Raw genomic sequence first — 24,257 nt, 5'->3', positions numbered from 1 at the left:
GTCGGCAACTGTTTAGTCAGCCAAAGGGGTGCTGATGCAAAGTGCCAGAAATCTTTTGGTTTTAATAAAGAGTACTTATTAAGGGTAGAAGCTTACAGTTACCAGGTCATAAAGCATAAGTTACATCCCTCACCAAAGTCTTTTGCCATGTGTTAGAGCAAGATGGCTGCTGACGTCTGCCAGGGTTCAGGCTTCCTGTGTTCCTCTCTTCCCAGGGCTTCCTTCTCTCTGCACTCAGGGTTTCCTTCGTCCCGGGGCTTGCTCCTCTTTCCTCACAACCAGACTCCTCTGTGTGCTTACTTCCTGGGGCTCTGGTTCAAGACTCCAGCAACAAAACTCCAGCATCAAAGCTCCAACTCTGTCCTTTGCCATGTCTTTGGACTCAACACCCTACTGACGTGGCCCAATCAAAGCCCTAATCATATATATTTTTTTATTTCTCTCTCCTTCCTCCACCCCCCGCCCCAGTTGTCTGTTCTTTGTGTCTATTTGCTGCGTCTTCTTTGTCCGCTTCTGTTGTCAGCGGCATGGGAATCTATGTTTCTTTTTGTTGCGTCATCTTATTGTGTCAGCTCTCCATGTGGGAAGCACCACTCCCAGGCAGGCTGCACTTTCCTTCGCACTGGGCAGCTCTCCTTACAGGGCGCACTCCTTGCACTTGGGGCTCCCCTACGCGGGTGACACCCCTGCATGGCAGGGCACTCCTTGCGCGCATCAGCACTGCGCATGGGCTAAATCCACACGGGTCAAGGAGGCCCGGGATTTGAACCGCAGATCTCCCATGTGGTAGACGGACGCCCTAACCACTGAGCCAAGTCTGCCGCCCCCTAATCATAACTTAATCATGCCCAGGTACAGGCCAGTTTACAAACATAATCCAATATCTATTTTTGGAATTCGATATCTATATCCAACTGCAACAGCAACTAATTCAAATATTTTTGGTTGGACCCAGAGCCTGACTCGATCAAAAACCTGGTCTCCCCAGACCTTGAGGAAATTTAATTCAAACCTTCACAAGAGGTGAGGGAGAACATTTATATTCTAGTCTTTCAGGGAAGCCAAATATGGGAGGTAGACAAAAACTTTGAATTTCCATATTAAACCAGTGTGATCTTTCAGAACCTGCCAAAACATCATCACCATCATTATCATTTTTATTATTCTATCTTTGCACAATTAGAAAGTGCTTTATTCTAGTGAATTAAACTGGCAGTTTTAATTCAATAGAAGAAAGAACAATCAATACCAAAAAAGTCCATGGTCTTACTAAGCACCCCTCTCTATGCATGCAAAGTTCTCTCTTTGAGGCTTACCAGTTTGCTAGTAGCAAAGCATCTACTGGCCCAGTCTCCCACCTCATTCCCAGCATCTTCTGCAGCTATCAGCTCTCCCTGGGTTTCCCAAATGATTGTCTATCCCTCACCACTGCACCTCCCAATTCCCACCCTCACCCACCCCCCCCACATACACACACAGAAGGCTGTGTGTGCTAACCCTTGTGGGCGAGGATGGGGGGTTGAGAGCTCTGAGTCACTTCCAGAACTTTTCAGAGCAGTCTTGCTGTAAGACACATATCACAGATATTGTCCGATAAGAAAGGGACCTACCTCATCCTCCTGGGAATCTGGGGGTTTCTCCACAGAAAACCCAGGCAGCTCGCCTAGACTCCATGTCTCCAAGACCCCTCACAATTTCGTTCCGTGCTTTCTAAATAAATATTTCCTTTAATAAGTATTTATTTGTGGACTCAGGCTTGCACTGCTCCCCACTCGCCTCCAAGCCCTCAAGCCCTGAGTGGGGCTCTGGGACCAGTTAAAGTCCTAGGCAAGAATTCCCAACCTATTTCCCCATCCCTGGGTGCTGGTTCCAACCAGCCCAGTCTTGCCCTGGTTATAAATATGTCCTCTCTGCAGTGGAAACTTGCAAAGGCTTGTCTGGAGGCGGCAGCTCCCACAGCACAGCTGAAAAGCTCTCCCCACCTTCCCCTCCTCAGGAGTCAGCCAGCAACCCACCGGGACCCCGGCCTCTCAGCCATGATAAGGAGATGCTTCCAGGTGGCAAGGCTTGGCCTCCACAGAGCCCTCCCTGGTGCCCCCTGCGTCCTGCCCAGGCTCAACCTCACCTCAGCTTCTGGATCCTCCGCAGACTCCCTGGTGAGTGCCCAGCTCAGCCAGACTGGCAGCCCCTCTCCAGGGAGCCCAGGGCTTACGGAGCACCCCAAATCGCCTCTTCCCAGCTCCTGGCCAGAGACTGCAGGCAGCGAGTTGGGGAGCCATGTGATTTAGCAAAAGGAAGTTGCTCTAGGGATACCAAGTAGCCCAGATCCAGGACTGAAATCACCAGGACACTTTACTTCTGGTCTGAGTCTTGGCCACCAATTAGTCACTTTCGACCTCTGGGACTGCCCCCTGCCACTGGGCTGCTGTGTCCCTAGATGGGCGCCTGCCCGGGACAGACTCCACTGTCTTTCATCCAGGGTTGGCAAGCAGCCCACTCACGGGTCGCAGCTGGGATTGGTGTGTGAGTAGTTTCACTCGTGTCCCACAGAATAACACAGTCCCTGCCCCCACCGCACCTCTGAGAGGGCCTAAACCAAGTTTCAAAGAGGTCGCCCTGCCCAGGCAGGCGCATGGCTGTGAACAGAGCTGGAGGAGCCCCTGAGCTGAGGGGTCCATGAAAAGTCTCAGCCCCAGGGTAGACAGTGTCTCAGGATGGGCTCTCGTCTGACTGTCAGTTTATACTCAAAAGGTTGGCGTTATTTCCTCAGTTTCCTCATCTGTACAATGGGGCTACTAATAGCAGTTCCCTACCTCAAGAGCTGCTCCCAGGTTTTATTTTTTATTTATTTATTTTTTTATTTCTCTCCCCTTCCCCGCCCGCCTCCCCCCGCCCCCAGCTGTCTGAGCTCTGTGTCCATTTGCTGTGTGTTCTTCTGTGTTTCCTTGTACTCTTGTCTGCGGCAGGGGAATCTGTGTCTCTATTTGTTGTGTCATCTTGCTGCGTCAGTTCTCCGTGTGGGCAGCACCATTCCTGGGCAGGCTGCACTTTCTTTCGCGCTGGGCGGCTCTCCTTACGGGTGCACTCCTTGCGTGTGGGGCTCCCCTTCATGGGGGACACCCCTGCGTGGCAGGGCACTACTTGCACTCATCAGCACTGCGCATGGGCCACCTCCACACGGGTCAAGGAGGCCCTGAGCTTGAACCTTGGACCTCCCATGTGGTAGGCGGAAGCCCTGTCCATTGGGCCAAATCCGCTTCCCTGCTCCCAGGTTTTAAATGGGACCCTTGTAATGCGCCACCATAGAGCAGCAAATCCCTTCTTTCCCTTCCTTTGTTCTTTAGGGTCCCCTTGCAGTCACACACAGGGATCCCTAAACCTTCTGCAAGGAAGATGGGCCTCTTCCGTCAAGTTAACACTCTAAGGGATCCCAGGAACCCAGAAACAGACTCTCCCCAGAGGCACCCAGAGGAGCCCAGGAAGCTGTCTAGCCCCCTTGACTTTTCTGGCCCAGGTCTCAAGATTCTGCCCGGAGAAGACAGACTTCCAGGACTATGCCCTCCCTAACGCCAGCTGGAGTCCAGACATGCTGAGCCTGTACCAGGACTTCATGGAGAAGACCAAGGCCAGTGGCTGGGTGAAAGTGCCCTCCTTCAAGTCCAACAGGGAACACATCCATGGCCTCAAGCTCCCCTCCAGCCTAGCAGTCCCCTCAGGTAAGGCCCGGCCGGGTGGCCCCCAGGGCACCTTGCCCGCGGTGGCCGGGGCCTCCCCAGGACCTGCCCTGCCGGGCGGCAGGCCTCCTCCTGCAGCAGAGCCACCCTGCGGGCCAAGACCCCCTGAAGGGCCATTTGCCAGCTGCCTCCCAGCCCCCTTCCACGGCCACCCTCCCGCCGCAGCCCCAGGCAGGTGGACAGGTGGGTCCTCTCCCAGGTCTCGGGTTCCCCTCCTCCCAGTTGAAGAGCGAGCACCCAGAGGGAGGGCCTGGCTTTGCTCCCAGGCACGTGCGTCCCCACAGGATAACTTCCCGACTCCTCCCTGGGTGTTTCTCCCTGTGCTTCAAGCCCAGCCCAAGTCCTCCTTCCCACCCCTGGCCCACTGCAGGCCTCAGCAGGCCTTGGCGCACCTCCCTGGCTCTGCGGGGCCCAGAGGCGCGCCCCAGAAACACCCACCAGCTCAGGGATAGCGCCGCCCGCCTTCATCTTTCTTGGCACGCAGGGTGTGGGCGCGCGGGCGCATGCGCGCGTACCTGCGGTTTCTCGTCTCTCTCACTCGTGTGTTTGGTCTTCCTACTCGGTAACGGGGGGTACAGTAGGCGGGCTACCCTTGGGTTTATGGCACAATCGAAGCAGTAGCACCAAGATAATCTTTTCAAAGAAACTGATATTTCAAAAAAAGGACAGACAGTTGTAGTTGCCTTGGGGGGAAAATCAGACTTCCATGGACTTTTCTGTCCTTGCTTTACTGTTTAGCGTTGCTTTTATTTTGAATTCTATGTAAATTACATGACGTCCATTTTTATGTTTAATGCGTAAAGTCCCTTAGGGATCTGGCCCTGGTCCTACATCTGCCCTCAGCCAGGGAACTTCCTGCTTCTCCCCTCAGACTGAGGGCGGGGGCTGTGTCCTCCAGAATGATGGCTCCCTGAGCACAGGGAACATGTTCTTCTCTTTAGAGTAGGTGCCCCCTGAAGGCAGGGGTTACGGGGACCCCATCTGAGTGCCCCCTGAGGACCAGGGTTTTGTCCCCCTCCCAAAATGATGGCTCCCTGAGTGTCTCCCCACCTCAGACTGAGCACAAGCTGGGAAGAGAGACTGTGCCTTTCCCCTCAGACTGAGGCTCCCTGCAGGTGGACCTGGGGTTCCTGTGACTCTTTCCTCCACCCTGTACCCAAGGCAGGGCTCAATCCATGGTGCTGAATGAATCCATGGTGCTGCTTCCTGACTGGACTCAGGCTCCCACACCCTCCCTTCTCCAGCAGTGACGATGCCTGTCTCTCCCCAGACAAAAGCAACGGGCGCCTCTTCACCAGGTGCATCCAAGTGGAAGGTCAAGGCTACGAGTATGTCATCTTTTTCCACCCAGCCAAGAAAAAGTCTGTGTGTCTTTTCCAACCAGGCCCCTACCTGGAGGGCCCCCCAGGGTAAGGCCAAGGGCAGGGGCAGGGCAATTGTCCTTGGCTGCCTCCTGGGCTTGGCTCAGCAGGGTGGGCCAGGTTCTCCACCAGCCACGGAGTCTGAGGGATCTGGAAAGGACATCCTGGGTCATCTGGTCCAGTCCCCAAGGTGCACACAAGGGAGGTCTCAGAATTTTCCAGCAAGCAGGGATCTTAGAGGTCATTTTGAGAAGAATGAGGTGCACTTGGAAGAGGCCAAGATCTGGAATGGAGAGCCCATCCTCCAGTCCTGCTCTACTGCTGCTGGCCTTGGGACCCCTGGCCTTCAGTCTCCTCATCTGAAATATGGGGCAATAACATCTACCTGCCAGGGTGGCTGATAGCCATGATCTCATGGGCTTATGTGTACATGCTCATGAACAGTAAAGCACAATAGAGATATCAGATACTCTATTGGTCAGCCAAAGGGGTGCTGACACAAAGTACCAGAAATCTCTTGGCTTTTATAAAGGGTATTTATTTGGGATAAAAGCTTATAGTTACAAGGCTCTAAAGAGTCCAACTCAAGGTTACTTCCTCACCAAACTCTGTTGCCATGTGTTGAAGCAAACTAGCAGGTGACGTCTGTGAGGGTTCAGCCTTCTTCTACCCTCTTAAGGCTCCGTGGGTCCAGCTTCTCCTGATCTCTGCTGTAGGCTGGCCCAGGGCTCATCTCTTCCCAGGGTCTCTTCCTTGTCTATGGAGCTGTCTCTCTTTCTCTGTGTATCTACTTTGTGTGTATCTACTTTTGTGTACTTGATTAAGCATCTGTTTATATATAAAAAGGGACTCAACCCTGCACACCCTAATGATGTGTTTGAATCAAAGCCCTAATCTTGATTTTAATCAAGTAAACATGAAGCCTTTGAATTTAAATCAATCAAAGGGTATCACGCCCAGAGGAACAGACCAGTTTACAAACATAATCCATATCTCTTTTAATATCAATAATATCAAACCACCACAGATACCATCAATCCGAACCCCACAATTTATTTGTGGGGAAACTGAAGCACCCAAGGTAACACAGACGGTCAAGGTCAGATCCAGAACTCTGATCTGGGCGTTGGGACACCAAATCATTATTCTCTCTACTGTATTCTGAGCCTCTAAATATGGCACAGACCTAGGAAGGAAGTCAGACCACACAGGAAATCAGAATGGCTCTGGACTTACTGCTTGAGGCCACTGGGCCACCGAGTCCACGGTTGTCTGCTTCCTCCTGCTTCCTTGTTCCCGCTCCAGATAGTCGCTGAGGGTTGTGGCTGGTGCTGGAGTTCCTGCCAGGAGAAAGGGGAGGGTGTGGGGCAGCTTTCGGGTCCCAAGGCCTGAGAAGGGCTCACAGATTCAGGGTGCTAAATAGATGTCAGCGCCTCCACAGGCCATGGACTCAGACCGTGGTTGCCTTGGCCATCCCCAAGGTGACCTCCCTGGGGACACTGTTCTCCAAATGAGTATGTGTAGACTCTGGCAGAATAAGACAGAACTCGTACCCGGGCCCCAGAACCCTCTCTTCTCAAGAGGAAAACCCCAAGGAGACAGGGGTGGGGCACAGGGAGGTGAGGCAGATGCTAGCAGCGGATCCCGTGGGTTCCCCCAGCCCCTAGGCAATGGGGAGGGGGTACTGGCTGGCAGGAGCCACCCTGCAGATTCCATAAATTTGCCAGTGGGTCCCCTGCCTGCCCAGTGAGAACAAGGAGCGGGGAGCAGGCCTGGGATTCTTTGCCACTAACTCCTTTTCCCTCTTTCAGGCAGTCTGGGGTGGGCCCGTGGGGAAGGATACATGCATGAGGCTTTGCAAAGTAGCTCATTTAATCTGATGACATAGGAAGTATTTTATTTACAGTTCCTAGTGAAAAAAACTAAAGCTCAGAAAGGTTTTAGTAACTTGCTCAAAATCATCCTGGTCATGAGCCAGAGAACAAGCAGTTAAACCAGGTTGGAATGGTTCCTTTGGCCTCTGCTCTTTCCACCAAAGGGGGGGAGAGGGGGCAAAGGTCCAGGAAGCCTTTTGGTGGCAGTACAGGAGGGCACAGCTGACCTGGTCCCCAGAGAATTGAGATCATGCTTTTCACAATCAGGAACTCAGATCTGTTTTGTGTTCATTGCATTCTACAGTTGTGTGCTTTCTGTTTCCCCTAACGAACCAACAGTGAAGTAGCTTTGGCATCAAGGTCAGGGTACAAAAGTGAAAAGGAGAATATTCTGCCCTTTAAATAAAGCAAATGTTTGCAGCATCCTGCTGAAGTGGGCTCCCAGCTTTCCACAGGCGGCACTGCTCAGGTGTCCATCTTGTCAGCACTTTGTAGGTTGTAAGTTACAGTTCACATTTAGCCATCTTGAAAATGTGGGCTCAGCACTTGCAGCAGTGACTGGTTAGGTGAGAGACAGCCCAAGGAAGCACGTCAAAGACTAAGCGAAAGAGCTCAGGGAGTTTTTCATTCCCTGTATGAGTGCACCCTTCCGAATAATGGCAACTGCTGCCAGCAATTAGGTGATGAATCAGAGAAAATGTTTTTCCATTAACTCTGTAAGAACAACATATTTTTCCTGATTTAAAAGAAAAGAAAAAGAATTGTCTCAGTGAACACTCAGCTGAAGTAAAATGGGAGACAAGCTCAGATGATTTTGACTGATTTGATCAGATGAGATCCAGCTCTGTTTCCTTTCCTGTTTGGCTGCCCTGACGCTGAAGATCTGGTTTGGGAGGGACCTGGGGAAAGGGTGAGACAGGAGGTGCTTCCACCGCAGGGTTGGGGAAGACCTAGTCAGCCCAGAAGCCACAGCCCTAGCCTTCCTCCCCACCCCACCCCCAGGTTTGCCCATGGAGGGTCCCTGGCGGCCATGGTGGATGAGACCTTTGCAAAAACTGCCTACCTGGCTGGAGAGGGGCTGTTCACATTCAGCCTCAATATCAGGTTCAAAAAGTGAGTAAGAGTCCTTGGGCTATTGGCCAAAGTCATGGCCGTTTTCATCAGGGGTGAGGTGGCCGTCCCTGCTACGAGCACCCTGCCTGACACTCTCCTCGCCCAGCCCAGTCCCAGGCAACTCCCTGGCCAGAAGGTGACCTTGGCCTACGCTCTGGGAGCAGGACCCGAAGCCCTGGACCACTTATGGGTCCTTTGCTGGGGGTGGAGAGGAGGGACAAACAGAAGGATGGGAGCTGGAAGGGTGGAGGGATGGGAGAACAGGGGTTGAAACGAGGCTGGGCTACTCCGGTTTCTCTTCCAGTCTGATCCCCGTGGGCTCTCTGGTTGTACTGAATGTTGACGTGGAAAAGATCGAGGACCAGAAGATTTACATTTCCTGTATCGCCCAGACCAGAGACCAGGAGACAGTTTATGCCAAGTCCTCAGGTAAAGAAGTCTCAGCCTCGGCCCCATGCCCTGTTCTGCCACTACCCACTCTACCCACCCCCAGAACAAACGGAAGAGAGGAAGAAAGCTAAGGCTCTGTCCAAGCTGGCCCAGTTTGTTAGGGCTGAGATGGGGTGCCTGCTGTAGGCACAGACCAAGTGTGTAAAAACCCAACCAGGATTTATTCTAGGCATGGTTTGCCCAACCTGTGACACAAGAACAAGATCCCAGGAACAAGTAACTGGTGGCAAAATGCCCAGAGCACCCTGTTGAGCTCCTGCCATCCCCGCCCTGGCTCCTGCCACTCAGCTCACCCTTCTCTTGCAGCTGTTTTCCTTCAGCTGCAGCTGGAAGAAGAGTCACCCCAGTAACGGTTGCCATGCCTACAGAAGCACCTACCACTGACCACCCTGCCTGTTCGGGACCTGCTCCAGAGCAGGGAGGAGTCCTCAGGAAGCCACTGGAGTGGTGAAGGAGGGGGCACTTTCTGCTGGGAAAATAAAGTCTCATCCCCATTCTGAGCCCAAGACCTTTTGTAGTTGAGAGTCAAAATCCTTCCAGGGTCTCCAACCAACCGAGCTTCCCATTTGGCACCAAGAGGAGAGATTTACTGAGCATCTGCCAGGCACCGGGCACAGGGTGAAGCCAAACACAAGGCGATAAAAGACAGAGTCCCTGGCCTCAAAACACATCCCCAGCAAAGGCAGGGGGTATGTGTGGGACAAAGTGCCTGTCAAGCTCCCTCCCCATTATGGATGCCGGGGAGGCACAAAGCAAGAGAGGTCAATTTTACTCAGGAAAGAGATCAGAAAAGGCTTTCTAGAGGATCCTGTGTTTGAGGTGATTCTAATGTTAAGTGGTATTGCCCAGGCAGGTAGTACAGAGGAGGGAATAGTAAGAGCAAGGGCATAGAGGGGTCAAAGTGCACAGTGACGGGAGGCCAACAAGGCGCTGAGTAGGGCAGAAGCTGAGGGAGGGATTAGGTAAGCAGGTGGGCAGGTCAGGCCATGGCCTGTTTCATAAGCCCTGCTGTGAAGTTTGCACTTTCCCTGTAGGCAAAGGGAGCTTTAAGGGTTTGGGCTGGGGAGTGACAAAGTTTTGTTTTTCAGAAAGATGACCCTGGTGGCAGTAGGCAAGACTGACGGTAGAAACACTGGTTAGGAGATCCTGCAGGGCTCCAAACAGAAACAGTAAGGACCTGACATGGGTCAGAGCCATGAAGCTAAGAGATATGGGGAACATTAAAGTAAAAGAAGTGCAAGCCATGGCCATTTTGCCATTGCCATCGTATGTAGTAGAGTCATGAGGGGGAACCATCTAGAATGACTCCAAGTTTCTAGCTTGAGTGTTCCAGGTCACATTACTAGAAATACAGAAGCAGCAGTTTTGAAGTGAGGGGAGATGTGAGCCCATGGGGCTTGATGGTTGAGTGCCAGCTTCCCACATACAAGGTCTGGGGTTCAATCTCTGACCCTGGTACCTAATATATATATAGGAAGGGGGGGGGTGGATAAGGAACTCAGTTTTACATGGACTGAGCTTTAAGTGTCTATGGAACTTCCACATGGCAAGTGCCAGCAGAGACCTGAGTATTGGGATTTGGAGCTCATGGGAGATGTCTTGGCAGGAAATGAAAATCTATGAATCATGAATATAAAACTGATATGAAACCCACAGGTGTGAATGATGCAGAGTGGAAGTGAAGAGAAAGTAAGGGGAGTGACAGTGAGAGGAGGAGAAAGGAGGGGAGAGAGAGGGAGGAGTGAGAATGCGGTCAAAGACAGAACCTTAGATGGCCCTAAGGGTTACAGTTGGGGCAAAGGACAAGGACCCACTAAGGAGGCTAAGAAGGGCACAGGCATGACCGTCGGTAAAAGGCAAAGTCAGCAGTATCAAATGCTGCAGAGAAAGCAAGGAAGATGAGAACTAAAGAGAGGCCTTTGGATGTGTGATGGGGAGGGCAGTGGTCTTTTTTAGCATAGTAATTTTAGGAGGTGGGAGTGAAATCCAGATTGTGGTGGATGAGAAAAATGAATGGGGTGGGAAGTGGATTTGGCTCAACTGATAGAGCATCTGCCTACCACATGGGAGGTTCAGGGTTCCAACCCGGGACCTCCTGACACATGTGGTGAGCTGGGCCATGCACAGTGCTGATGCACGCAAGGAGTGAGCCCCATAAGGAGAGCAGCCCAGCGTGAAAAAAGCGCAGCCTGCCCAGGAGTGGCACTGCACACACAGAGAGCTGACACAGCAAGATGATGCAACAAAAAGTGACACAGATTCCTGGCGCTGCTAACAAGAACGCAAGCAGACACAGAAAAACACACAGCAAATGGACACAGAGAACAGACAATGGGGGGAGGTAAGGGGAGAGAAATAAATAAAAAATAAATCTTTAAAAATGAATGGGGAATGAGGAGATAAGTGTGGGTAATTCATTCTAGGAATTTTGTTGTTGTTGTTTAAAGGAAACTATTTGACCATATTTATAAATAGCTTTAGACAGAGCCAGTTGAGAGAGGCTGAGAGTCTAGGAAAGAGGTCTACCAATGGAGCAGCTTCCTGGTCTGAGATGGTTCAAGAGCACAGTGAAGACAGGAGTCACAGGAGAGCATCAATGTGATTCTGAGACCAAAAGGGAAGAGGTGAGGCTACAGAGAAGGACCAGAGGTTGAGGAAATTCACCCCGGAGCAACTCGGCTTTCTCAGTGAAATAGAAGACAAGGCCATCAACAAGGAAAGAGGTCTGGAGAAAGGGTGATGATTTGGAAGAACCAGCATGAGCATGAGGATAGCAAATGGACCAAGTATGTGTGAGGCCAAGGCATGCCAAAGGCCCAGTTGCTGGTAGACAATAGGAATCTAGAATGGTGCCAATCTGGGGTGAGAAGATGGTATAAGCCAGCTAGCAGGACCCCAAGGCAACAGCAGAGTAGTCAGGGGAGAACAGCAGAAAAGAAGGGAAGAGAGCAACATGGCCTAAAGGTGCACACTTCAAAGGAGTAAAGGTTTGACATAAGGAGGAGAGCAATGGACTAGAAGAAGCAGTGTACCTCCTCTGGCCCTGGGGAAGTGAGGGCTGGAAAACTGAGCATCTTCCACAGGGAGGGCTGTAAGAGAAGAGGTATCTGTCCTGGGATAACCAGGATTCCATTAAGGCCAACAAGTGGAGTAGATCTTCAGGGAAGAAGTAAAAGACTAAGGAAGTTTTCCCAAAGAATGAGAGCTCCAAGGGACATATCATAAAGGATTTTCTTATTAGGTATGGTAAAGCTAAATGCTGAAACAGACAAACCCTTAAATCTCTGTAGCTTAACCTTTTTCTTAAATAGAATTTCCTTCTCATTAGCATAAAGTTCAATTGGATGTGGCTAGGAGTTATTCAGGAACTTGACTGAGAAAAGCTCTGCCATCTTCAACACATGACATCCAGTTCCAGATGAGCAAAGAAAGGACCACAAGGGAGGTGTTTCCTGGATAATGTCACTTCTCCCCGTATTCCATTGCTCAGAACAGGCACAGGACCCCCACCAAACTGCAAGGGAAGTTGGTTGGAAAATGTACATGTTAAGGAAGGAAGGGAAATGGGTTTGGTGAATAGCTAGCAACCACTGCCTTATATGAGAGGAGGGTCAGCAGAGGAAGGAAGAATTCATGTCCCAACCCTTATCTTGGTAAGTAAAGAACTCAGGTTCAGGTCCAAACTGGGGTTTCAGGATCATGGGCTGGAGATTCAAGACAGCAAATCTTTGTCACAAGGAACAAGGTCAGTGAGTTGTGCACAAATTCACAAATTCAGCAGTAGCCAGATCACACACTTCATAAGCCATAAGTCTTGAGTGATAAGCCAAGAATAAGTGGGCATGGGATTCAAAGGGCCTTTGTTTTCCAAGTGCCCTCCAAAAGCTAGAGATGTGCTGGAGGTCATGGCCAGAAATCTTGTGGCAACCAACTATCTCCGTCCCTGTATATTCACATAAAAACTCTCTTCTCCTTTCATGCTTTGTTGCCATTGACAGTCCATTAAATCCTGAGCCTAAATCATTGTGTACTGAAAAACTAATTGCCTTTGACTCATGGTCAAGGAGCACTTCAGTGAAGTCAAATAAAGAAAGAAAAGCCAAACAGTTGAGTTTGAGTTTCCATATTAAAATATGTTGAATGCACCCTGCCACTTCTCTAGTGGGACCAGGTTCTAAAAGAAATAGGCACAGGGTGGAAATCCCCAGAAGTGGGAGCCTCTCAGGGGAGGCTGGGCATGTCAGACAAGGCCAGGTGGGTAGACAGGATCTGGGTGAGGGAAATAACTGCCAGAACACTTCTCTAGTTTCTAGGACTTTAACAGACTCCCTTCCTTCCCCAGGAGGCCTTCTAGGCAGAAACAAGGGGAGTTGCTGCCTCCACATTCACAAACCCATCCCCATAGGTAATGCTTTATCTGGAATGCAACTACTGCCAAGGTAGATGGGGTGGAATCCAGTAGGGAGTCCAGGCAAACACAGCGGCCAATTCTGCCTGAAGCAGAGGATGTGTCTGAGTCAAGTGCCAAGAGAAACCAAAGAATGAACAAAGCGTTTGCAAGATAAGTCAGTTCAAGAAGAAACTCAGCAGCTCATACCAGGGCTCAAAGAAGGGGGCCCCAAGGCATTCCTGGAACTGAGACCACAGAGCTAGGTCTTTCATTGCAGTTCCTGGATGAGCAACAAGAGCTGCAAGGCACAGTACATCCCAACCCCATCATCTGCCAAGCCTATAGAGGACTCGGTGGCCAAGTCATGCTGCCTGAGGTCACTGCTCAAGGCCTTGGGACTATAGCTCAGCAAAGCCCAAAAGCCCAGGGAGTCTGGTAGAAGTAGCCTGAGTAGCTGGAGAAAAGGCCTGTCCCTCACTGCCTCTTCCATCTGACTTGAACCCAGAGAGGCCCTCTCCACTGCCCAGTCCTCTGAGGATTCTTCTACAACAGTACCAGCAAAAGAAAGGAGGTCAGGGCCCTTGGGTTACCTGGGAAGCTCTCCAGGAGTAGCAGCAATGGTGCTGGAAGAGGTGAGGAGGTAGCACTCTGGGTCCTCATCCCGCCCCATCCCCCACTCAAAGGGGTACAAGAAAAATAGGATGTCTGGGTTCTAGTCTCAAATCTGCAACTGACTGACACATCACTAGCTCTCTTGCCTGCTGTGTAAAATGAGAGGGTTAGATGAGGTAACCTTCAAGTTCCTTTTAAATGTGATTATCTTATTGCTCAAATCAAGCCGACTTCTGACGACCAGCATGCCAGACATTTGAGTGATTGCTCTCATCCCCTATCCTGCCTCTACTTTGTTTTCTGTTTTGTTTTGTTTTTTAATTTTTTAAAAGGTTCTCCCTCCCCCTGAGATGGCTCCCTCATCTGTTTGCTCATTGTCTTTTGCTCATTGTTTGTGCTCATTGCTTTGTGTTGGGTTTTTGCTTGTTGTCTGCTCATTGTTTATCTTCTTTAGGAGGCACCAGAAACCAAACCCACGACCACCCATGTGGGAGGCGGGCACTCATTTGCTTGAGCCACATCCTTTCCCCTCTACTTTGTTTTAAATTCAGAGGGCTAGCCCCTGAAAACCATATTTCCCAGTCTCCCTTGTCATTTGGTATCAGGAGGCACCGGCAGCAGATTGGAAGGTGATAAGAGAGAAATGAGGGAAGCAGACATGGCTCAACTGATAGAGCATCTGTCTACCATATGGAGGGTCCAGGGTTCGATCCCCAGGGCTTCCTGAACCATGTGGTAAGCTGGCCCACACGCAGTGCTACGACGCACAAGGAGTGCCATGCCACGCAGGGGCACGTGTAGGGGTGCCCCACACACAAATTGTGCACCCCGCAAGGAGAGCCGCCCCGTGTAAAAAAAACGCAGCCCAACCAGGAGTGGCATCACACACACGGAGAGCTGACGCAGCACGATGACACATCAAAAAAGATACGCAGTTTCCCAGTGCTGCCTGATCATGCAAGCAGACTCAGAAGAACACAGAGCGAATGGACACAGAGAGCAGACAATGGGGGGGGAAGAGGAGAGAAATAAATAAAATGCATCTTTAAAAAAGAAAGAGAGAGAGAACTGAGCCATCATCCCTTTCTCTCTGATTCAGGAGGTGATTCAAGTAGCGGTGTGTCCCTTCATAGCAGGTCCTGCTGAATTACACCTCACCATCCTTTGTACCTGTTTAGCTCTTCCAGCACCTTTGTACCAAGTTTCCCTCTACAACCACCTAGCAAGCACTTTTTTCCTGACCAGACCACTGACTAATACAACCAGACTGGATTATTTGTAGTCCATTTTCCTTCCCATGGCCCTGATGGTGCATACTCTCCCATGCAACCTTAATTAAATATCCACAAAGAGAAGGATATGGAAGAAGAGGGGGAGAAGGGAAAGTGAGCTGTCAGATATGGAGCATGATCCTGGCAAAATCCCAATCTCTGCCCATTTTCTGCCTGTGCACTGCACAGCTGAACTAAGCTGGAGGAAAACCCCACAGCCATGCTGGCCAGCCTCGCTTTAAAGTCCTGATCAGTACCCTAAAGTGGGTGTGCTTGATGCTGCCAGCAGACATCCTGCATTTCCCTAGACCATTTGCTCTCCCGTGGTTCTATACCCACTCCTCTGTAATTGAACCTCCAGCACCTCCTCCACCATCATCACTTTCAGCTGACGACCTGTTTCCCTGAGAAAGCAGACAAGTTCAGAAGCTGTGTCCTATCATTGCTCTGCTCACCACAAGTAAAAGCTGAAATTGTTGCAGTGGCTACAAGCCCCTACAGTCTGGCCGCATTTCCTCTCTGACCTCATCTCCCCCTCACTCATGCTGCTCCAGCTACACTGGCCTCCTTGCCACTTAGAATGTTCCAGGCAGGCTCAGGCCACAGGGCCATTGCACCTGCTATTCCCCCTGCCTAGAATGCCCTTCCTTCAGAGAGACCGCACGGACCCTCCCTCCTTCCTTCCTATTGTTACTGAAATTTTACTTTCTCAAGTTGACCATCCCTGACCATTCTATTTAAAACTGCCGACTCTCCCAACAGACTCTAGCGCCCTTCCCAACTTACAGCCACCTAATACTTACGCATCTTATTAATTCAGTTTGATTGTCTTTCTTCCTCCACTAAAGTAAGAACTTCACAAGGGCAGGGCCTTGTCTGTTTTCTCACTGCTGTGAGCCCCGAACAACTCCTGGCACATAGTAGGTGCTTGGTAAATATGGTTGAATGAGTGAATGAATTGAACCACAGGATTAAACTGCCCTGAATCCCACCCACTTCTGGACTTTTTATACGGGAAGCCAAAAATGTCCTTACTGTCATGTCAGAAGTTAGGGTTTTTGTTTTCTTATACGTTCAGCAGATGTCAGCCTGCCATCTATATATTATTTCACTTAATCCTCACACGAATTCTGAGAGTTGGGCATGGTCGCTTCCTTTTCCAGGTGGGAAAGGTAAAACCCAGAGCGATTAAGTTACTTGTCGGAGGCACACAGCTAGGAAGTCGCAGAGCCCAGACTCCCAGCCCACCTGACTGATGCCAAAGCCCTGAGCGCTCGTTGGCCCCAGCACTCCACACAGGCTGACCATCCCCAGAAGTGACACTGCGCTGAGCCGGAGAAGGGAGTCACAGGAAGGGAGGGGCTGGGGGTCAGCAGGGGATTTCCACAAAAATACTTGATCAGCAAAACTCTCCAGGAACAGTGGTCAGAATAGTCATTGTATTAACTGGCTTGTCTCACTTTGCTTGTTTCCGAAACTCCACCATTTGTCTTGTTGCTGCTGTTTGCAAGTTTATTGTCTGAGTCTCACCTCAGACTGCTCCCCATTCTATGTATCCCCAACACACCTAGCACAGGACCTGGCACAGTTTTGGCGTTCAGTGAATGGAGGAACAAACGGATTCGGGTACAATTCATATACAATTAATAATGTCATCATTAAGCACAGTAACCCACTCTACTTTTGACATCTAAGTCCCACAAGAGCCATCCCCAGACTGAGAGACCCCTCAGAAGTGCTGGGGGCCACACCAAGATCTCTTTCCCCTTCACTTCTGCTCCCCCTTTCCAGGCCCTTCTCGTCAATTCATTTCAACAAATCCTGATTGAACATTTGCCTTGTGCTAATCACAGTCTGCCTCATGCTTACGGTCTAGTAAGGGAGGCAGATGTTAAATAATCACACCAATAAAGAGGATACAAACAAACAAACTGTAGTCAATACCACAAAGGAAAAGTACAGGGTGCTACGAAAGTGCACAACGGGAGCCCCTAATTTCAATGGGAGGGTATCAGTGAGGGCCTCCAGATTGGAAGGATAAAGGGGGAAAGTGATCCTAGGAGGGGAAACAGCCCATGCAAAGGGCCTAAACAGGGAAGGAGCTTGCTGCCTTTGAGAAGGTGGCGTGTATGCCTGGGGAGCAGCTGGGGGGCCCCTCTTGTTGGTGGTGGCCTGTGCTTCCTAGGCTCTGCCTGAAAGGGGGCAGAGACTGGGAGGAAGGACAGCCTCCTTTTTCACAGTTGAACAGGTTTCTGCCCAGATGGGAGCATGGGCCAGCCTGACCTTGACTCGCTGTCAGAACCCGCTCTGTCCTCAGTATCTCTATGTCCTCTTTTCCTTGCCTGGGGGCTCTCTGGGTGGCCTGGCAGCATGCTCCAGAACCAACCAATGGGGGCCAAAGGCAGGAGTCCAGCACGGAGGGCTTTGTGGAAAATGCTTATTTGTGCGGCCATGCCGTCAGCTCCACCTGGAAGGGCTGGGGTAAGGCCAGAGCAGCACAGAGGGTGGGCAGCCATGCCCACTGATGGCCTTCTCCCTCTTTGATGCACCCCTCCAGCAGCTCAGGTCCAGAAGAAGAGGCCCGGGGCACAGGATTGGCTTGCTGGTAGAAACTAGAAACCTGGCTCCGGCTGGAGGAAGGAGTTAAGAAGTCTGGGCTGATGGCCGCGGAGACAGAGCTGTGTTTATCCAGGAAAAGCGGTCGGACGTAGGCAGCGGAGGCCCCTGCCAGCTCCTCCCAGAAGGACTGGGCTGGGGGAGCGAGCTGGAGAGGAAGCTGCTCCCCTCCTGGCTCTGCAAGCCTCCGGGCCAGAGGCCAGGACCCTGCGGCGGCCCACAGGTGAGGCCTGCATTCTGGGCGCCCGAAGGAGCCCGCGGTGAGCTCGGACGACTGCGCCGACGGTCTGAACGTCGCGCTCCCAGCTGCGGCGCGGGAGTATGGTGAGCGCGCTGCGGCGGAGCCTCCCGGAGCCGGCTCCGGGGTTGGCGGCGAATCAATGCCGCCTTTGTGCTCGGTGGTTTCCCGGGGAGAAAAGGAGTAGACAGTGGGAGGGGCAGCCAACCGCCCGGCCCCGCCCTGCAGACTCGCGACGCTGTGGGGCTCGGGGGACGTCTTGGTTAGGGCTGGGGGCGGGGGGGGGGAGGGGGGAGCGGTGCGACCTCTTGGACCGGCCTAGGTGCCCACAGTCACCAGCCAGTTGTTCTGGCCAGAAGCCATTTGGGAAGGCGAAGGAGGAGCCAGAGGAGGCAGGTGGGGCTGGGGCCTTAGGATGGCTCAGTCCCTGCTGCGCGCAGGGCAGGGAATCCCGTGGGGCTCCAGTCGGTGGGCGGGGGAGGAGGTGGGAAGGCCCCCGAGGGCCTCACTCTCTCTTCAGGGGCGCGTGTATACGAGTGGGGTTGGGATCTGGGTGCGTGCTCATGACTGCAGACCTTTTGTGATACGGCTGTCACTCGATTTCTAGAGGAGTGCGTTGTGCCGTCTAACTCTGAGATGGGTGGGGGCATCTTTAGTACCAACGGGAGAGTCTGTGTATCGGGGTGTCCAAGGCCTACATCTGAGAAGGTGACCATCTGGCTCTGGGCTCCCCCCACTCACCATCCACCCCCATCTTCACCGTCCTTGGTCTTTTCTTGCTCAAATGGGGGCCGTGCGCCCGGTGGGCCCAGGGAGGAGAGAAGCGCGCGGCCGCCGACCATCCGGTGTCTACTCGCAGCATCACCCACCTGCCGCTCCTCTTCTCTCCCGGCCCAGCTCCTCCCAGCCCACCAACCTGAGACCCCGGATTTGGACCCTCTCGCCCTCGGCTTTCATCACCCCACCCCTCCACATGTGGCTCTTGGAGAAAGCCGGCTACAGGGTGGGGACCGCGGAGCCCGGGGCCTGGTGGGCGCCCTCCAGCCTGTTCCCTAAGCGCCGCGCTCCGGGCCCGCCCGCCCGCGCCTGCCCCAACGTCCTCACCCCCGACCGCATCCCGCAGTTCTTCATCCCGCCTCGGCTCCCGGACCCCGGCGGCGCCGAGCCCCCGGCCGGGCGCGATGTGGGCGGCCCCGGCCTGCCAGCGGCCTGCTCGCTGCCGCACCTGGCGGGCCGCGCGGGCTGCGCCTTCCTGCCCGAGAGCCCGCACACGCGCCGGCGCGAGTCCCTGTTCCACTCGCCGCCGCCCGCCCCCGCCGCGGGGCTCCCCCCGGCGCAGTCGCGCCTGCACGTGTCCGCCCCGGACCTGCGCCTCTGCCGCGCCCCGGACAGCGACACGGCCTCGTCGCCGGACTCGTCGCCCTTCGGCTCCCCATGCCCGCACCCCGAGCGGCGCAGGCCGCACTCGCTGTCCCCCGAGGAGGCGAGCTCTGCGGACACCAGCCCCTTCGCGCCGCGCCGCCCCGCCGCGCCGCCGCCGCCGCTCTTCCACCTGGACTTCCTGTGCTGCCAGCTGCGGCCCACCAAGGAGAGCGTGCTGCGCCTCGGGCCGCGCGGCGGGCAGCTGCGCCTCTCGGCCGAGTACCAGGCCGGGCCCCGGCGGCTGCGGCTGCGCCTCATCAGCGCCGAGGGCTTGCCCCGGCCGCGGGCCGGCCCGGGGAGCGGCGGCGGCGGCTGCTGCGTGGTGCTGAGGCTGCGGCCGCGCGTCCGGCCGCGGGGCCAGCGAAGCCGCGTGGTCAAGTGCAGCGCCAACCCCATCTTCAACGAGGACTTCTTCTTCGACGGGCTCGGCCCGCCGGACCTGGCTGCCCGCAGCCTGAGGGCCAAGGTGCTGGACCGCGGCGCGGGGTTCCGCCGGGACGTGCTGCTGGGGGAGTGTGAGATTCCCCTTGCTGCCCTGCTGCCCCCTTTGGGTGGGGGGCTAGGCCCAGGAGCCTCCCTGGTGCCCACACATTACAGCCTCTAGAGCAGGGGTTCTTAACCTTTTTTGTTCCACGGATCCCTTTGCCAGTCAGGTGAACACCACGGACCCCTTACTAAGTCCACACTATACTGTGTACTATGTAATAAATACATCACACTGGCAGCAACGCCTCCCCACCAGAATGTTTTTTTTAATTATTATTATTATTATTATTTCAATTCAAGCTGACAGACCCCTGGTTAAGAACCCCTGCTCTAGACTGGGATTCTCTTCCTCAGGAGGTCCCCTGGGCCCACAGTCCATCATTCTGTCCCTCTGCCCTGCCTGTATTTATTTTTGCTAATAAAATGTCTGCTTGTCTCTAGCCCAGGTCTCTCCCCTTCCTTGGCACCCTACACCCTCAGATCTTCAGCAGCGTGCCCTCCTCCCTCTGCCCTGGCCAGTGAAGGGGTGGAAGAGCTCATTTAGACCATCCCAATCAGAGCAGACCTGGAGCAGGGGTTCTCAAACGTGAATGGACATCAGAATGACCGGGCATCAGAAATCCTGGAAGGGCTCCTTAAACAGGCGGGCTTCCCGGCTCCCTTCACCAAGAGATGTTGGTGCAGCAGGACCAGGCTGGATAGGTCCACAGTCCCCGCTCAGAAGTGCCCCACCGCTTCAGGGAGCCCTCCAATCACTAAGCCACTCTGCGGAAAGCTCTGGCTGAAACCAGCACAGGCCCCCTTCCTCCGGGGGAGGCCCTCGAGGTTCACAAGGGGAAATGAGCACAAAGGTCCCCCTCACCGGTCTCACACCCCCAGGCCCACACGCACACCTCCATCTGTCCTTGAAGAGAGATGAGATTCTTGGCTCCTGGGAATGGGTCAAAGGACGTCAGACTAACACACAGTGCCCCTAGGCTCCCTCTGTCTTTCCTCTCCCCTCCACACCTGTGCCACCCTGGCAGGGTGGGAGGGCCGGGCAAGACTGGGGGTGCACAAGAGTCAGAGCTGCGCGTGGGCACGCAATGACTAAGATTCAATGCCTCCTCAGAATAAGATCTGGGGGGAGAGGGGTCCTGGCAGAGGTGAGTGCTGTGCTCAAGGTGCCAAGCACAGTAGGGGGAGAGGGATGAAGATGGATAAATGTAGGTCAGGCTGTGTTTACCTCCTCCCCGAATGTCCCTGACGTCAGCAGTGACCTTCTTCTCTCTCCCTTCCCTGGAGCTGGTTCCTCTTGGCACAGGCCAGGCTTGGAGGAAGAAGGCAGGCAGGCACTGGCTAGCCCAGCTGCTTCTACCCTCCCCCTTGGGCCTTTTCTCATTGCCCTCTGTGGCTCTGCACAGGACTGAGCCTGGATCCTGATGAAACCTCAGCACGTGCAACTGCACAGCACACACCCCTTCCCTTTAGATCAATCCCTGGTTTCTTCTCCCTCCCTTAGGTCCCCACCCAGCCCTTAGCCAGGGAAAGCTTGCTCTGGATGTCCACCAGGTGGTAGCATTCACCAAAGAAACTTTAAGTGCTAACAGCTACAACTAGACGATCCCCACCCAAGGAACTATTCCAACATGTCAACCCATTCATTCTTCCCAGCAACACCCATGAAGTTGCATTGTTGTTATTCAACGTGACATTGGGCATGCAGCTAGTCAGGAGTAGAACCCAAAAGGGATTCGAACCCAAAGCGTCTGGCTCCAGAGTCCCTGCTCTTAAAGACCTCACTGTAATAGCCCCACTGTCCACCTGCAGCCTCCCACCCAGGTCACTCTAAAAGGGGTCTCCTCTTTCCCCAGGATGATGGCTCTCCAATCTTTTCACACTCTTTTCACACATGTAAATTCTGGGAAGTCCACCCATAGGTCTAGCGCTATCCCTCCTACTGGACTTCAGCCCCCAAACCTTCCCATAATAATCCTTGGTGATCAACCAGATTTGATGTCCTTTGGAAAGTGGCTAGAAGGAAACTTAGAGGTCATTGAACTTAGGTCATTGAGTTAAAGGAACTCATGCCTTCCTTTGACAAATATTTAGCAAGGGCCTCTGAGGTGCAAGGCATTGGATCCAGCCATGATCAAAACGAATGTGGAGAAACTACCAAATAAATAAATAAAATGTAGAGTATGTTAAGTGCTGTATGTTATGGAGGAAAGTAAAGCAGAAAAGGTGGATGGGGAAGGGGCGTTCAGAAAAAGAGAAGAAGGGAAAAGTATAGGAATGAAAAGAGGGAGGAAAGAAAGGAAACTTTTTTTCACAGTACTTTGTGCCAGATCCTGTACTTCACCTGCGTTATCTCAACCATCACAGCCACTGGTAACACAGGCGTTAGTATTCCCATTTTACAGGGGAAATAGATCAGAGAGGTTAAGCACATCTGCCCCCAGCCACAGGGCCAGGCTGGAGATCTGCCCTGCAGAGGGAAGGTTTGTGACTGGGAATCCATCCCAAACTTCCCATCCCCAAACCCTGCAGCCCAGGGGAGGGAGGGAGGTGGGAACCTAAGTCCACTCCACTGGGGTGCAGTTCTCTCAGCTGTGCACAGCTCTCGAGGGCTGCGCCGGGGACCATACAGCCTCTGGAGGAATTTTCCAGCCAAAGCCACGGAAACATGAATGGCTTCACGTAAGCTCCACAGAGTCCCTCCTGCCTGTAGAGATGGGTTGACCCCAAAGCACTTTCACAAACACTTGAATTTGGTCCTCACTGAAGTGGTCCTTAAGGATTGGGGAGGCCCGAGGATTTGCCTCAAGATCCACAGCTAATAAATCGCAGGCCGTATTCTTATCTGAGTCTTTTGGCTCCAAAAAGCAAAGCTCCTGCTTCTCAACCCTCCTTGAAGCCTCCGTAAATGTTAATTGACAGATGAGTGGGATAGGCAGGGTCACCATAGAAAGTTCTGGGCCGGGAGCTGGGGTCAAACTCCCATCGTTCCCTCCTCTGCCCACAGTGGCCTTTGGGACAGGGGAGGGGAGGGGTGGAGGCTGCGGGAGCTGGAAGCCGCAGATGTTTGCACAGCCCAGGTTGTCCCTTTTTCTAACCATCCAGTGGCCCTGGGTCACACCAGGGGCTTGACTTCTCTCCAGCTATGGCTCCCTGCCAGGAGCCAAAGAAAGGTGATCCCTAATCACTGGATCAGGCTTCCCAGAGGGGAAGGACCGGGCTGGGGCCGTGTGAGCACGGCAGCCTGCCCGGCCCCTCGTCCGTCCCTCGTCCCCCATGTGTTCTACCCTCACACCCCCAGTCCCTCTCTGGAAGGGCAGGCTTGAACTGAGCTTTAAGTGGTTTCTGTGGTTTGGGGAGTGGGGGGTGGGGAGGAAGAGAAGGAGAAGTGGGTGACTACTCCCAGTTCCACACCACCACCGACACTCCGAGCCCAGGCGGCCTGCCCCCTGCCTTGAGATTCTCTGGCCTGATAAAGGGACTTGGGCACATGGCGGGGTGGAATGATTCTCTGATTCCTATCAGTCTCTTTCTTTCATAACAATATAAGAATGTATTTGAGGCGGAAATAACCACTAATGTGCTTTGAATGAACTGATTCCTCCAGTACAGGGGCTGTGATTGCAGCAAGAGGGAGCAAGGTCAGGTATCAGGGGGACTTCCCCAAAAGATGACCGAGTGACCCTCTTACCCCGGGGGAGAAGAGCCCCAGCCATCCATGCTTAGGGCAGGGAAGGGGTAGATGCGAATGTCTAGGAAGCATGTGACTTGCTTAGGCCGAGAGGCCGGGACCTTGTCTTCCCAACCCCCAATCACTTCCTCCCCAACCCACACAATGGCACAAAGTGGCACAGCTGGGAGAGGCAGCCATACCTGTGGCATCTGGGGTGGGCCGGGCTGCCTGGCACAGGGCCAGGGCCAGGTGCCCTCCCCCCGTGGCCTCTATTCTATGCCTACAAGTGGGGGTTCAGGAAGGGGCCTGGGAGATCCAGAGTCAGGGAGGAAAAGGAGCTGCAAGAGGAGGAGAGACAGGGAGGGGAGGGCTCGAGAGGCCCCCAGAACAGAAGAGCCACAGAGACAGGCAGGGCCCGGCAGGGAGAGACCGCGAGGCCCTGCGGTGGGAGGAAGAGAACCACGGCTGCAGACAAGTCCAAAGGCAGGCCTTCTGGAGGAAGGGGGGCAGAGCGCCCCCACCCCACCGCTCCCACCCCTGCCTCTCGCTGGCTCCACTTGCCAGCTTCCAGCGTGAGGGGGGTGGTGCAAGGGAGAGCTTTGCCTCTTACCCCAAACCTGCCCGAGCAGCAGAGCCCCCAAATAAACTGACAGCCCATTCTGCACAGAGAAGCATACGTAGCCACATGGGCCTGGAAGAGGGCCTGGGGATAACCAGACTCTCTGAGGGGCTCCGTACAAGAAGGTCCCCAAAAGCTCCCACTCCACTCTCCCTCCCTCCCCATCCCATTGCCAACCACCCTAGGAGTTGGAAAGTCCCTCTCCACCTCTAACCTTTGTCCCTCAAGCTGCAGCCACTGGGGGACTCTGGGAGCTACCCAGGAACCGAGGTGCTGATGGCAGCAAGGTGTGAGGCTCCAGGGTAGGGCACGAGAGGAGGAGGGTGAGATGAGAGGGCAGGAGAGGGAAGGGAGAGCTGTCGGCCCACTCCACGCCAGGTGCCACGTGCACCAGGTGGGGG

General features: G+C 53.6%; 2 protein-coding genes and 1 long non-coding RNA gene across 6 annotated transcripts in view; 2 read left to right on the top strand and 1 right to left on the bottom strand.

Moving 5' to 3' along the window:
- LOC139436270 (uncharacterized) overlaps positions 1 to 24,158 on the bottom strand; it is a 46,650-nt gene extending 22,492 nt beyond the window's left edge. Inside the window, exons 1-2 of the long non-coding RNA XR_011645382.1 lie at positions 24,071 to 24,158; positions 6,332 to 6,435 (exon numbers count right to left, since the gene is read on the bottom strand). This is a non-coding gene — a long non-coding RNA (uncharacterized lncRNA). The remainder of the gene's footprint in view (positions 1 to 6,331; positions 6,436 to 24,070) is intronic.
- THEM5 (thioesterase superfamily member 5) lies at positions 1,917 to 9,032 on the top strand. Its single transcript, XM_004451763.4, has 6 exons — positions 1,917 to 2,156; positions 3,515 to 3,716; positions 5,005 to 5,143; positions 7,972 to 8,082; positions 8,387 to 8,511; positions 8,839 to 9,032. Exons 1-6 carry the CDS (start codon positions 2,037 to 2,039, stop codon positions 8,880 to 8,882), a joined length of 741 nt encoding a protein of 246 aa, XP_004451820.1. The 5' UTR covers positions 1,917 to 2,036; the 3' UTR covers positions 8,883 to 9,032.
- Positions 13,823 to 20,007, top strand: C2CD4D (C2 calcium dependent domain containing 4D). Of its 4 annotated transcripts, none has more exons than XM_004451761.3 (2): positions 13,823 to 17,745; positions 18,557 to 20,007. In XM_004451761.3, exon 2 carries the CDS (start codon positions 18,633 to 18,635, stop codon positions 19,683 to 19,685), a length of 1,053 nt encoding a protein of 350 aa, XP_004451818.1. In that variant the 5' UTR covers positions 13,823 to 17,745; positions 18,557 to 18,632; the 3' UTR covers positions 19,686 to 20,007. The 4 variants fall into 4 exon arrangements, with proteins under 4 accessions (XP_004451818.1, XP_071063543.1, XP_004451819.1 ...); XM_071207442.1 differs by having other exon boundaries at positions 13,823 to 18,055; XM_004451762.3 differs by having other exon boundaries at positions 17,071 to 17,644.
- Positions 24,159 to 24,257: the final 99 nt, after the last annotated feature.

This window comes from Dasypus novemcinctus, chromosome 13, assembly GCF_030445035.2.
Source record: "Dasypus novemcinctus isolate mDasNov1 chromosome 13, mDasNov1.1.hap2, whole genome shotgun sequence".
In the NCBI taxonomy this organism is placed as follows: domain Eukaryota; kingdom Metazoa; phylum Chordata; class Mammalia; order Cingulata; family Dasypodidae; genus Dasypus; species Dasypus novemcinctus.
This window is presented reverse-complemented; position numbering and strand designations above follow the sequence as displayed.

Coding starts and splice junctions, on each gene's coding strand:
- THEM5 (XM_004451763.4), top strand. CDS start 2,037: ATGATAAGGAGATGCTTCCAGGTGGCAAGGCTTGGCCTCCACAGAGCC. Junction 3,717..5,004: donor CAGCCTAGCAGTCCCCTCAG/GTAAGGCCCGGC, acceptor GTCTCTCCCCAG/ACAAAAGCAACGGGCGCCTC. Junction 8,083..8,386: donor CTCAATATCAGGTTCAAAAA/GTGAGTAAGAGT, acceptor TTTCTCTTCCAG/TCTGATCCCCGTGGGCTCTC.
- C2CD4D (XM_058309654.2), top strand. CDS start 18,444: ATGGGGGCCGTGCGCCCGGTGGGCCCAGGGAGGAGAGAAGCGCGCGGC.